The 13,432-nt window shown below is 43.6% G+C and overlaps 1 protein-coding gene and 1 long non-coding RNA gene across 4 annotated transcripts in view; one reads left to right on the top strand and one right to left on the bottom strand.

The window, feature by feature from the left end:
* Window positions 1-5,527: 5,527 nt before the first annotated feature.
* On the bottom strand, window positions 5,528-12,428 carry LOC116873156. Of its 3 annotated transcripts, none has more exons than XR_004383757.1 (3): window positions 12,244-12,428; window positions 6,079-6,248; window positions 5,528-5,809 (listed from the first exon to the last, which is right to left on the bottom strand). It is a non-coding gene; the product is annotated as an uncharacterized LOC116873156 (long non-coding RNA). The 3 variants fall into 3 exon arrangements; XR_004383755.1 differs by lacking the exon at window positions 12,244-12,428 and adding an exon at window positions 8,169-8,568; XR_004383756.1 differs by lacking the exon at window positions 12,244-12,428 and adding an exon at window positions 8,419-8,568.
* ADAM17 (ADAM metallopeptidase domain 17) overlaps window positions 9,131-13,432 on the top strand; it is a 52,783-nt gene continuing 48,481 nt past the window's right edge. Inside the window, exon 1 of the mRNA XM_032866815.1 lies at window positions 9,131-9,369. Coding sequence (XP_032722706.1) covers window positions 9,285-9,369 — 85 coding nt within the window. The 5' untranslated portion in view covers window positions 9,131-9,284. The remainder of the gene's footprint in view (window positions 9,370-13,432) is intronic.

Raw genomic sequence — 13,432 nt, 5'->3', positions numbered from 1 at the left:
TTATTTATTTAATAAACACCGTTGAAGTGTGGAGATGCCTCAAGAAATTAAAAATAGAGCTTCCCTATGACCCTGCAATTGCACTACTGGGTATTCACCCCAAAGATACAGATGTATAGTGAAAAGAAGGGCCATGTGTACCCCAATATTTATAGTTGCAATGGCCACGGTCACCAAACTGTGGAAAGAACCAAGATGCCCTTCAACGGACGAATGGCTAAGGAAGATGTGGTCCATATACACTATGGAGTATGATGCCTCCATCAGAAAGGATGAACACCCAACTTTTGTAGCAACGTGGACGGGACTGGAAGAAATTATGCTGAGTGAAATAAGTCAAGCAGAGAGAGTCAATTATCATATGGTTTCACTTATTTGTGGAGCATAACAAATAGCATGGAGGACATGGGGAGATGGAGAGGAGAAGGGAGTTGAGGGAAATTGGAAAGGGAGGTGAACCATGAGAGACTATGGACTCTGAAAAACAATCTGAGGGTTTTGAAGGGGCAGGGGGTGGGAAGTTGTGGGAACCAGGTGGTGGGTATTGGAGAGGGCACGGATTGCATGGAGCCCTGGGTGTGGTGCAAAAACAATGAATACTGTTACGCTGAAAATAAATTAAAAAAATAAAAAAAAAAATAAACACCTTTGACTTCCTTATGCATAGCAGTGTTACTTGCTATCGAAGGCAGCAGGGTCCTTCCCTTTGGAGCTTTCGCTCTGATGGAGAAAAGTGAGATACTGTCAGTAGACAACAAGGCAGTTAAAACAAATGGACAATAAGGGCACCTGGGTTGCTCAGTTGATTAAGCCTCCAACAGTTCAGCTCAGGTTTTGATCTCAAGGTCATGAGTTCAAGTCCCATGTTGGGCCATTGCTGGACCTGGAGCCTACTTAAAAAAAAGAAAAAAACAAATGGATGATGAAAGAAGCAAGAAACGAGGAGAAGACATTCAGCCAGCCCAACCTAGTTAAGTTGGGGTGTCGGTAGGGAGCAAGCGGAGGCAAGAAAGTCACATCAGAAGCTATTAGAGCAGTGCAGAGGGGAGGTAGTGAGGGATCACACCGGACAATTTTCTTGAAAACCAATTAAGCAAATTAACTCGTGCTTCTCTACAGAATGAACTATTTAGAAACAGTTTATGAAACCTAAAGAGTAAAACAGTGTTACTGGGACACTGGGGGTACCTGGCTGGCTCAGTTGGAAGAACATGGGACTCTTGATTGATCTCAGGATCATGAGTTCGAGATTACTGCAAAAAAAAAAAAAAAGTCAATGTAACTAAATGCAGCGTGGTATCCTGAGTTGGACTGGGAAACACAGAAAGATTATGAGTAGCCAAACTGTGTGATCCAATTAGGCTTGCTAAGTCCTTGGAGGGGGTAACGGAGAGTGATTTGGGTATGGAATTTTCCTTTGGGGTGATTAAAATGTTCTGGAACCAGATAGTGGTGAAGGTTGGACAAACACTATGAAAGTACTGTCCATGGTAAATTTTGTTAGGTATTTTATCATTGTTTTGAAAGGCCACAAAAAGACACAATATCTTAAAAATTATGAAATCTGGCATTAACTTTTTAGTTTTTTTTTTTTTTTTTCAATTTGACAGACAGACAGAGATCACAAGTAGGCAGAGAGGCAGGCAGAGAGAGAGAGAGGAGGAAGCAGGCTCCCTGCAGAGGAGAGAGCCCGATGCGGGGCTCGATCCCAGGACCCTGGGGTCATGACCTGAGCCGAAGGCAGAGGCTTTAACCCACTGAGCCACCCAGGCGCCCTAACTTTTTAGTTTTGACAAATACTATGATTATGTTAGATGTGAACATTAGGGGAGGCTGGGTGATGAGTGTGTGGGAACTGTGTATGAACTTTGCTACTTTTCTGTAAATCTAAAATTAGTCCAAAATGAAAATTCTGTTTTAAAAAAATATGAAAAAAATGCATGTGTTCAGGTGTTTTTTTTTTTTTAAAGGTATCACATTGTGTGTGTTTCTGTTTCTACGCATCTTTCATCTTCTGAAATATAAGTCCTTTTGAGGGCAAATGTACAATGTGGGTCTCTTTGGTATCATTTTTCCCCCAGCTTTACTGAAGTATAATTGACAAATAAAAATTGCGTATATTTAAGATGTACAACGTGATGATTTGATATACCTACACATTGTGAAATAATTTGCACAATCAAGCTATTTAACACGTCTGCTACCTCACATAGTTACCATTTGTGTATGTATAGTAAGAACACTTACTCTCAGCAAATTTCAAGTATAGAATACAGTATCATTAACTATAGTCACCATACGGTACATTAGATCCCCAGAACTTACTCAGGGTGGCTCAGTTGGTTGAGCGTCTGGCCCTGGATTTTGGCTCAGGTCATGATCTTAGGGTCCTGAGACTGGGCCCGTGTTGGGCTCTGTGCTCAGTGGGAAGTCTGCTGGATCTTCTCTCTCCCTTTCCCTCTGCCCCTCCTCCTGTTCATATGCTCTCTCTCTAAATAAATAAATCTTTTTTTTTAAGATTTGATTTATTCATTTGATGGACAGAGATCACAAGTAGGCAGAGAGGCAGGCAGAGAGAGAGGAGGAAGCAGGCTCCCCACTGAGCAGAGAGCCCGATACGGGGCTCGATCCCAAGACCCTGGGACCATGACCTGAGCCGAAAGCAGAGGCTTTAACCCACTGAGCCACCCCTAAATAAATCTTAAAAAAACAACAAAACCTGAAAGTTCGTGCCTTTGATCAACATGTCCCATTCCCACCCCTCCTAACCCAGCACCTGGCAACCACCATTCCTACCCTCTGGTTCTTTGAGTTTACCTTTTTAAAATTACACATCTTGGGATGCCAGGGTGGCACAGTCAGTTAAGCATCTGCCTTTGCCTCACGTCATATTCTCAGGGACTAAGTCCACTAAGATGTGGAACTAAGTCCCACATCGGGCTCCCACTCAGTGTGGAGCCTGATTCTCCCTCTGCCTGCTGTTCCCCCTGCTTGTTCTTGCGCTCTCGCTCTCTCTCTCTGACAAATAAATAAATAAAATCTTAAAAAAACTTTTTTAAAGATAAAAAAATAAAAATTATACAACTGAGAGACTTTATACATGTAAAGTGTCTGTCTTTCTGTGTCTGATTTATTTCACCTAGCTTAATGTCCCCCAATTTCATTCATGTTGTTGCAAATGGCAGGATTTCCTTTTTTAAGGCTGAATAATATTCCATTGTAGGTCTGTACCACGTTTTCTTTATCCATCTCTCCGTGAACATGTTGTTTCTGTATCTTGGCTATTGTAAACAATGCTGCAATGAACATGACAGTCTTCGAGATAATGATTTCATTACCTTTGGGGATATTATTCTTAAAATACTAGTAGAATTGCCAGAGTTTAAACATTCAACAAATGGAGTTCTGCTAAAAAGTGCTAAATAGAAAAGGTTTTCAGTGACTGTCACTGGCCACTGTAGAACCAGAGGGAAATCAATGGCCTCCTCTCTGGGGCCTGTCAAACCAAGAGTCATGACTTGTGGCCATTTTAGACCTGAGGTCATTTCAAACCAGCACGAGTTTTTGTTTTTTTTTCTCTTTATCCAGTCTACCGTTTAGTTATACGTATGGCTTAATTACTCTGAGATCTCAAGGGTGAAAGAAGAGATTGAAGAACAAAAAGAACCAGCCCAGCTACCTATTTTCTGCGGCATACAATATACAGGAGGTGTGATTTCTCTGCTCACCATGTCCAGGGAGTGGCTGCAAAGAATCCTGTGATAAAGATCCCTGATAAGAAAAAGGCATTAAGGGGCGCCTGGGTGGCTCAGTGGGTTAAGCCTCTCCCTTCGGCTCAGGTCATGATCTCAGGGTCCTGGGATCGAGTCCCACATCGGGCTCTCTGCTCAGTGGGGAGCCTGCTTCCTTTCCTCTCTCTCTGCCTGCCTCTCTGCCTACTTGTGATCTCTGTCTGTCAAATAAATAAAATCTTAAAAAGAAAGAAAAAGGCATTAAAAAAGTGTGTGTGTGTGTGTGAGAGAGAGAGAGAGAGAGAGAGAGAGAAACAGTTACTAAAATTTTATAAGTGTATCTCCTTGAAATAATATTTTCAGTGAAATGTCTGGGTTCCTTCTCTCTTTGAACTTGGTGGGGGTATTATTCAATTTTCAACTAGGCCTGGTTATTTCCTTCCCCAGTTAAAAAATTTGCAAGAGTCATCTGTTGATTGGTGAGGACCCTCCCATATTATGCTTTGCCCCGCGTATGATTTATTTTTCACTTTTCTTTCTAAAAGAATCTTTAATAGGTTACCATTTCTGAACTAAAATCTCAGAAACTAGAGTTCTCGGTCAATGATTTTGTAGATAGTTGTATTTCAGCAGTGGGTTTGTTATCGGACAGAGATTTATGAATGGGCTCATGTTTCTTGAAGTGCTAGCTTCACACAGACTTGTTCACTGGCAAAAAAAAAAAATAACCAAAACCAAAACAAAAACAACAACATACAGATGCAGCAATAATACGCATTTTAGAAATGGAGGGAGAAAGGCACTATTCATCTAGAAGTCGTGGTAGGATTAGAATAGGACAGAGAGCAGCTAATAAGAGAAAGAGAGCTAGGATGACAGGAAAAAAGCTCAAACTCAGCCAGAACCAAATAGCTATTTCTCTGATCATTTACACCATCTTATCAATACTTGTACAGATCTGGTAGTTAACTCTGCAACCATATGTGGTGATAGGTATTTAATAATTGTAAATATTTTATTCTTTGTAATTTACTTTACTCTTAAGTTCACTTGTAATAAGTATATAAATTATAAAGAATTCATTTTATAGCATGAGATTGGTGAATCTCAAGAATCTTTTAATTACCTTTATTGAATCCTAAATTAAAAGAACCACTTCTGGTGTTAAGAAGAGGAACCTAGGGGGCGCCTGGGTGGCTCAGTAGGTTGAGCCCCCGCCATGCTCAGGTCATGATCTCAGGGTCCTGGGATCCAGCCCCACATCAGGCTCTCTGCTCAATGGGGAGCCTGCTTCTCCCTCTCTTTCTCTCTGCCTCCTTGTGATCTCTGTCTGTCAAATAAATAAATAAAATCTTCAAAAGAAAAAAAAAAAGAGGAACCTAGGATCCAGCCAACCCGTTCATATATATATATATATATATATATATATATTTTTTTTTTTTTTTTTTTTTTTTTTAAGTAGGTGGTATGCCCAACATGGGGCTTGAACTCATGACCCTGAGATCAAGCGTTGCATGCTCTACAGACTGAGCCAAGCAGGTGTTCCTGGCTGTTTTTTTTTTAAGTTAGATAGATTTATTTATTTATTTATTTATTTGACAGAGATCACAAGTAGGCAGAGAGGCAGATAGGCAGGGGCGGGGGGGAAGCAGGTTCTCCACTGAGCAGAGAGCCCACGTGGGGCTTGATCCCAGGACCCTGGGATCATACCTTAGCTAAAGGCAGAGAGGCTTTAACCCACTGAGCCACCAGGGCGCCCCCTGGCTGTTTTTTTTTAAGCAGATGATAGTGGCTTTGTAACAGATTACTTCTCACGTAGGAGCTTAAAACAGCACTTATTCTCTCCTACAGTTTCTGAGAGTCAGGAATCAGGGAATGGCTTAGGGTCCCCAGAGGTTGCTGTCAAGTTGTTGGGCTGGGGGACTAATATCACCTTGAAGCTTGCCTAGGGCTGGAGAATTCACTTCCCAGCTCACTCGTGTAGTCTTCTGCAAGTCTCAGTATTTGCTGGCTGTGGGATGGTGATCTCCATTCCTGTGGGCCTCTCTGGAGGCTTCCTGAATGTTCCACCAAGTGACCTGAGAAAGCAAGCAAGAAAGAGAGCACCGCAGATGGAAAAATTAGTCTCTTAAAATCTTGAAAGTGAAATATGATCACTTCTGCTCTATGCTATTGGTCCAATGTGTTAGGAGACTGACCATACGAGAGTGCGAATATCAAGAAGCAAGGATCATTGGGGGGGCTGTGTGGGGGCTGGTGACCACTGTGGCTACCAAATCTCTCAGATATCCTATTTGGTAAATTTAAAAGAACAACCTCTAATAATTTCAATTTTAAATGTACTTACATTATACATTATGCTGCAAATTTCATCCTGATCAATTCTTTTGGGGATAAGAGAGTAACTGTTTGAAGATCACTGAACTAGTAGTTCTTCTATCCAGTGTATCCCTCTTCTGTTCCTCTGGTTCTTTCTCTCTCCCACGTGGTGTTAATTTATCTTAAAGATAGGGACTGCTGATAAATGAAAAGACAAACCTCAAATCGGAAACCCTAATTTGAGTGTTATGTATTTGTAAATGGGAGAGATTGCTTCATATTGGACTATCCCTGAAAATCTAGGACTTCTGGATATAAATAAGAAAATGGATTAAGAACGTTACTTTTAGGGGCACCTGGGTGGCTCAGTGGGTTAAGCCTCTGCCTTTGGCTCAGGTCATGATCTCAGGGTCCTGGGATCGAGCCCCACATCGGGCTCTCTGCACAGCAGGGAGCCTGCTTCCCCCTCTCTCTGCCTGCCTCTGCCTACTTGTGATCTCTGTCTGTTGAATAAATAAAATCTTAAAAAAAAATTAAAAAAAAAAGAAAAAGAAAAGAACGTTACTTTTATTTTTTTTTTAATTTTTTAAAAAAATATTTTATTTATTGATTTGACAGAGAGAGATCACAAGTAGACAGAGAGGCAGGCAGAGAGAGAGAGAGAGAGGGAAGCAGGCTCCCTGCTGAGCAGAGAGCCCGATGCGGGATTCGATCCCAGGACCTTGAGATCATGACCTGAGCCGAAGGCAGCAGCTTAACCCACTGAGCCACCCAGGCGCCCAAGAACGTTACTTTTAAATAAACAGCATTTATTGGGTCTTCTGGCTGGCTCACTCAGAAGAGCATGTGACTCTAGGTCTCAGGGTCATGAGTTCAAGCCCCATGTTGGGCATGGAGCCTACTTTAAAAAAATTAAAAATGGCATTTATTAAACAGCTAAATGCTTCCTATGAGCAAGACATCTTAGAGCTGTGAAAGACGCCAAAAGAATATAATCTAGGATCTACTAAAGTTACAAGCTGCAGAGTATGGTGCCTGGCTGTTCGGGAGATGATATTCTAATTGTGTTTTAAAATTGTATACAATGGTCACATTTCTATGGGATACAATTGATACAATTTTAAAATCTTCTATCTTATTTTTTTTTTAGGTAGGCTCTACACCCAGCTTGGAGCCCAAAGTGGAGCTTGAACTCACAACCCTGAGATGAAGACCTGAGCTGGGGGGAAGGGAGGAAAAAAAAAAAGATGAAATCAGAGAGGGAGACAAACCATAAGATACTTTTTTTTTTTTTTAAAGATTTTATTTATTAGAGAGAAGGAAGAGGGAGAGAGAGCATGGTGGGGGAGGGGCAGAGAGAGAGGGAGAAGCAGACTTCGTGCTGAGCAGGGAGTTCAATGTGAGGCTCTATCTGAGGACCCCGAGATCATGATCCAAGCTGAAGGCCCACACTTAACCCACACAGTCACCCAGGCACCCCTCATGAGACTCTTAATCATACCTCAAACTGAGGGTTGCTGGAGAGTATGTGGGTGGAAGGATGGGGTAACTGGGTGATACGCCCTCCTTAATGCCCATGATATAATGAGCACTGGGTATTATATGCAACTGCCCAATGACTGAATTCTACCTCTGAAACTAATACACTGTATGTTAGTTAGTTGAAATTATAAAAAAAAAAAAAAAAAGTTTTTAAAAAACCCCCCCCCCCAAAAAAAAAACAACAAAACTGAGCTGAGATCAAGAGCCAGAAGCCTAACTGAACCATCCAGGTACCCCAAGGGATACAATTTTTTTTTTTTTTAAGCTGTGTGCAATTTACAGAGATGAAATTCTGCTTACGTTTTTCATTAGGTAAGCCACGTGTTTATATTTAATGAAGGCATAGCTCAGATGAACGTACCAGGTTCACTTAAGCCAAAAATGCAAAGCCAGTAACTATGGGTAACAACTGTTGGAAAGATGCTGAGATTTTACTGAGGCAAGCCACAATGAACCTGTTTAAACCACAGTTTGTGTATTTTATCAGGAACTAGCCTTGAAAGTTCACCGAGCAAGGCTACATCCTATTCCTAACAATTTACCACTTCATAGTGGAGAAAAGGCTGTTGCACTCACTTTTAAGTGGAAAATGTGCTATGTCCTACTTTTATAAATCTTAGTTGAACCAAAAGAGCAATAAGCATCCAATGCTGTTAGAATGTTTTCTTCAGTACTATAAACACTCTCACTCAACTACACGAGCTAAAATTATGGAAAGGATTGCAAAACAAAACACAAACTGCTTTGGGAAATCTCCAGTCGAAGCTACACAAAGCAAGCAGAACTTTGTAAAAAGCCGGCTGAAGAGTCTGGCTCCCGCGCTCACCGGATGAGCAGTTAGGGCTGGGGTTCTGGAATCTTTGTTGAGTTTGCAGACCCCCTGCCTACAGCGGGGCCGACAAGAAAACGCGCGTTCAGACAGCTCTCGATCATTTCCCTCCGCCGAGCCGGGCTCGCTACGACGGACGCCACCGGTGGCCGCGGACAGCCGGGCTGGACACTCCACTTGGGTCCGGGAGGCTGGCGCGTGCACGGGGCTTCTCCGGGGTCAGGCGCAGGGCCTCGGCCGTCCTGCGTCCCATGAGCTTCGTGTCTGGGTCGTTCCCCCCGAGCAAAACGGGCCAGGCGCCCCTCCCCGTCCGCCCTCCGGCACTAGGTGGTAGGATAATGGGGATCCTAACCAGAAGGAGGACCCAGACCACGGAGGCGGGAGGACGCGCCTCTGAGGGCCTACTCCCGAGCTCCCACCTCCTTCGTGGCGGTCACCCGGGGACACAGGCGAGGCCAGATGGGTCGAGTCAGGACGTTGCGGGCCGTGTCAGAGCAGGCGCCGGCCGCACCCACTGGGGACGAAAGAGGACCACGGAGGGTCGGTGAGGGGGCGGGGCGCCAGCACGGGGCGTGGCGAGCGACGGGCTCCCGGCATGCCGCGCAGCGCCCGGCTTCCGGCTGTGGGCGGTGCGGGGGCCGGCGGCGGCCGGAAGCCGGCTGAGCCGCCCTCTCCGAGCGCTCCCTGCACTTCCGGGGGCATAGAGCCGGGCTCTAGAGTCTTCCGGTAGGCGGCGCGGGAGGAGAAAGGCTTGAGGGGCAGGGCCGGGCGGATCCCCTTCTCTCCCAATGTGAGCAGTGTCCCGAGCCCCCGTCAGGCGAAAGGCTGCCTAGAGCGGTGGAGCCGGTGGCCGGGCTGGGACCATGAGGCAGTGTCTCCTCTTCTTGACCAGCGTGGTTCCTTTCGTGCTGGCGCCACGATCTCCGGACGATTCCCCGGAGCGACTCGGTAAAGACCCCGGAGAGTTGGCTTAGGGCCGGCCGGGCGCCTGGAGCGCGCTGCTTTCGGGGAAGAGCGGGGGAGCAGAACTTTCAGGTGTTTAGGGGCGGGGTATTGGACGGTGGCGCGTCCCAAAGTTTTCGGTACAGAAAGGGGGTGTGGCTCTCGGAGTTAGGGAAGGCAGGGAGAAGGGCTTGTCCTTCTGAATGGGAAAGGGATACTGGCAGGGCCCCCCGGTGGTGACTGAGGGCCTGGGAGGGGTCTCCCTCCAGAGTTGGTGTTCGGGGAGTGTGTTTTGGAAAGCGGTAAGGGGGGTGGTGTTGCCTCGTATTTGGGGAGGGAGATGTGGTCCAGGTCCCTGCCCTACCAAGGTGTTCTGCCAAAGCCAGGACTTGGTGTGTGTGTGGGTGGTGGGGGGCTGCGGATAGGAAGGGCCCAAAGCTCCACAGCTCTTTCTGGCTCTGCAAGGAGCAACCTAGAATTTCTTCTGTAGGAGGTTCTTTATGTAGTAATCTGGTTGGAAGGCGGTGACTGGAGAGCTCATCTTGGACTTGGGTTTTGCGACCTTTGTAAGCGTGTACTTACTTAAATTGCAGTTTATGGGGGTGCTGGGAGGGGGCGCTTGAACCTGCCAGGCCAACTCTTTTGATACTGCTTGAATGACTTCCTTGCTATTTTAAACCAAAAAAAAAAAATTACCAGGGATGACCAATTTGAACAGTTTTGAGCCCAGGAAGTAGAGGGTTCTTAGATTTTCTTTTTTCTTTTTTGTTTTTTCAACTGACACTTTTTTTTTTAATTTAAATTCGATCTAGTTAACATATACTGTATTACTAGTGTCAGGGGTAGAATTTAGTGATTCATCGGTTGCGTATAACACCCAGTGCTCGTTACATCAAGTGCCCTCCTAATGCCCATCACCCAATTATGCCCCGCCACCCCCTTACTTAGATTTTCTGAAGAGATTGGATTTTAGAATGGACATACACTAAAAGATGTGCAATTTGTGTAAGCTTACGAAGTCTTAGGATTCTTTGCCTTACGGAAGTTGACATATAAGACAGTTTAGTAATTAAATACGAATCACAGTATATTTTCCCAGTGTTCAAAGTTGATTTTTCACGGTTGTATTGGTCTCCAGATCCCACCATGATTCTGTGAGTCGTGTTGTGTCGGTTGAGACACATGTGGGTTTTCTTTGTAGCTAATTAAAACTTTCACATTAGTTTACCTGGCAGTTTTTTAGTTTAATGGACAGAAATGGTAAGTGACTGAGGGTATTAAAGCTGTTGAGTGTTCTCACCTGAACTACTGCTTTGTGGTTATCTCAAACCGAAATGGATTACAGGTGACTAGTGTAATGAAAGGCAAGGGAGCTTGTTAGGAAGGGCTGAGAGGTGAGAAGTCAGTACATACTGAAGGGAAATTTTGAGGTAGTGATGGTCAGGATGGAGAGATAGAGTAAGGATCTACTTCATAAGAATAAATGTCAATAAAAACAAACGTACTTTGAGATACTAAAATTATATTTTTACTGTAGCACAGCTGTATCATTTTTTATCATCATGCTCTTGTTCACAGGTGGAAAAATAGGTAGCAGGAATCCTAAGGAAGCACATAGTATAACGGAAAACCTTACTTTCTAGATGAATCCTCCACAACATTCACAGATCATAGAGGGGTTTTTTTTTGTTTTTTTGGCTGTGTTTTTAATTTGCAAAGTGCTGACCACAAGTGCCAGAAGAATGCATAGACTTACCATGTATTCACATAATGTTAGAAGAGCACTAGCTCTTCTAACCTGAACCTAGCCTCGGAAGGTTATCAAAGGCTCCCTGAAGGAGGCGGCACTCAAGGCCAGATTTTAAGTTTAGGTAGGTGAAGAGGGAAAATAAGGACACTCCTGGTGGGGGCATTTACATATTGTAGTGTTGAAATAAACCTTATAGATCATGTTTTAGTTTTTAAAATAAAACAGTAGGAAAAGAGTCTCAGAAAGGTGTACTGAGTTGTCGTATTCTCACAGTGATAAATTTTTGCCTTATGAGTAGTTTTTTCTTTTGAAGAGTGAGTCTGTGTGTGTTTAATGGCTCCGGATGTGATTAGTTGCTTAACTTAACCTTACCATTATTTAGATGGTAAAGATCAAAAAATAGTTTTATAGTTAAAGAGCATGGTTTATTATAGCCTACTGGTCTTAAAATGTTACTATAATTTCAGTATTAAATTTTTTAAAAGTAAACACTACCCACCATGTGGGGCTCAAACTCACAACCTTGAGATCAAGAGATGCATGCTCTACCAGCTGAGCCAGCAAGGTGCCCCTCAGTACTAAATATTGATTAGGGATTTGATAACTTTTTAAAAAAGATTTTACTTATTTATTTGAGAGACAGAGAGAACAAGAGCAGGTTTAGGTGCAGAGGGAAAGAGAGTAGATTCCCTGCTGAGCAGGGAGCCTGCGGTGTGTGTGGGGGGGTGCTCAATCCCAGGACCCTGAGATCATGACCTGAGCTGAAGGCAGATGCTTAACTGACTGAGCCACCCATGCCCTCCCCCCACCATGGATTTGACAACATTTTTCTGAAGGATAGAAATATATACTAGAATCCTGGCTTCTGGAGTACTCCACAGGACACCCAAGATGATTTCAATTGAACTGTTATGAATTGCATAATTCAGGAAAGTTATGAGTCATGTGAACTTAGTCATGATGATATCTTCTTGAAGTTGCAGCTGGGGTGTATAAGTCTCACTCTGATTTCAAAAGTGTTTTCCCTTTGTGTTACTTTTAATAAAAGAGGATGTAGTGGGTGGAGGGAAAAAATATAGGTCACAGATGAGGGATGAAGGTTTGCATCTGAAACATATTTTGAAATTTACCTTGAGGTTATTGGTGTGGGGATTCTCCACATTGCAGTGCTTGTTTTTCATTATTGACAGCCCCATTTTGCTCAATATTTTGACATCTGGCTTCCTCTTTTGATGTTAATTTTGCTTACAGGCTGCATTCTTTTGAAACTGAAACACTCGATCACCCTAACTGTTCCAAGGGAGATTTCATGCCAGTCTGCTTGGAACTAGTCAAGGAGAAGACTGTAGTTCTAGAATAGAATGAAGAGTTAAGCAGAGAGCCATGGTGGAGACATTGGGAGAAATCGTATAACTTTTACAGAGTTTCGAGAATATTAAGTGTAGGTGTCCTTTGAGGCCAAGTGTCATTGAGTTTTGTGTTCTTTACCATTTTGTATTTGTGAGGGATGGTGTTTTCAGTTGAAAGTATAATTTAAATAAAGTCTGAAAAAGATTGATAGAGGAAAGGGGGGACTGGAGTAGGAAACGGGTTTTACTGAGGTAGGGAAGTGAAATCAAGTGCTTTTTCATATATCCCTTAACTTAGCCCTGAAATCAACCAAAGGGATTGGTATCTATCTGCCCATACCGCATCTTTCTCTCTTCCGTTTTCTTTTAACGTGAGTCGCAGGCCTTGACACGTCTCATCTGTTGTCCTGGTTTCACTTACATTTCATTGTATTCTGATGACTGCTAAATATATACTCTGATCTGGACTTGTTCTCTGAAGCTCCATACTCATGTATCCAACTGTCCACTTGATATTTCCATCTCTGTATTCACAGGCACTTCAAATATAATACGTGCAAAATTACTTCCTGTCTACTTGTTTGATGAGAAGGAAGTATAGGATACAGTGTTTAGTCTAGGAAGAGACAGGGGTACTGGAAATTGTGGAATTAGCCTCCGTGCCCAACTAAGATTTGTGTATGGACCAATCTGTTTCCTTAGAGGGTCCTTTGGGCTGTGCTGACTTTTCTTGGGCTCAGCATTTCCATGTGATTGGTCTTGCTGGGGAATCTTGTCCCTGCCGAAGAATTCTTGGTGGGGAATTATTGAGGTAGCTCATCCTCCATCCCCCACTAACTGGTGTAAACCCAGAAAATTAAGTTGTTAATTCCCAAGCTCCGGGTCCACTGCCTAGCAGAGAGCACTGCTCTCCTTTTTCTCATCCTTTAGTCACAGGGAGGGATTCACCTACATCTAGGGCCTACGTCAC

The sequence above is a fragment of the Lontra canadensis genome, unplaced genomic scaffold, assembly GCF_010015895.1.
Source record: "Lontra canadensis isolate GAN:19392208 unplaced genomic scaffold, GSC_riverotter_1.0 scaffold32, whole genome shotgun sequence".
NCBI lineage: Eukaryota > Metazoa > Chordata > Mammalia > Carnivora > Mustelidae > Lontra > Lontra canadensis.
Note: the sequence above shows the minus strand (reverse complement) of the source record. Positions and strands in the feature narration are given on the sequence as shown.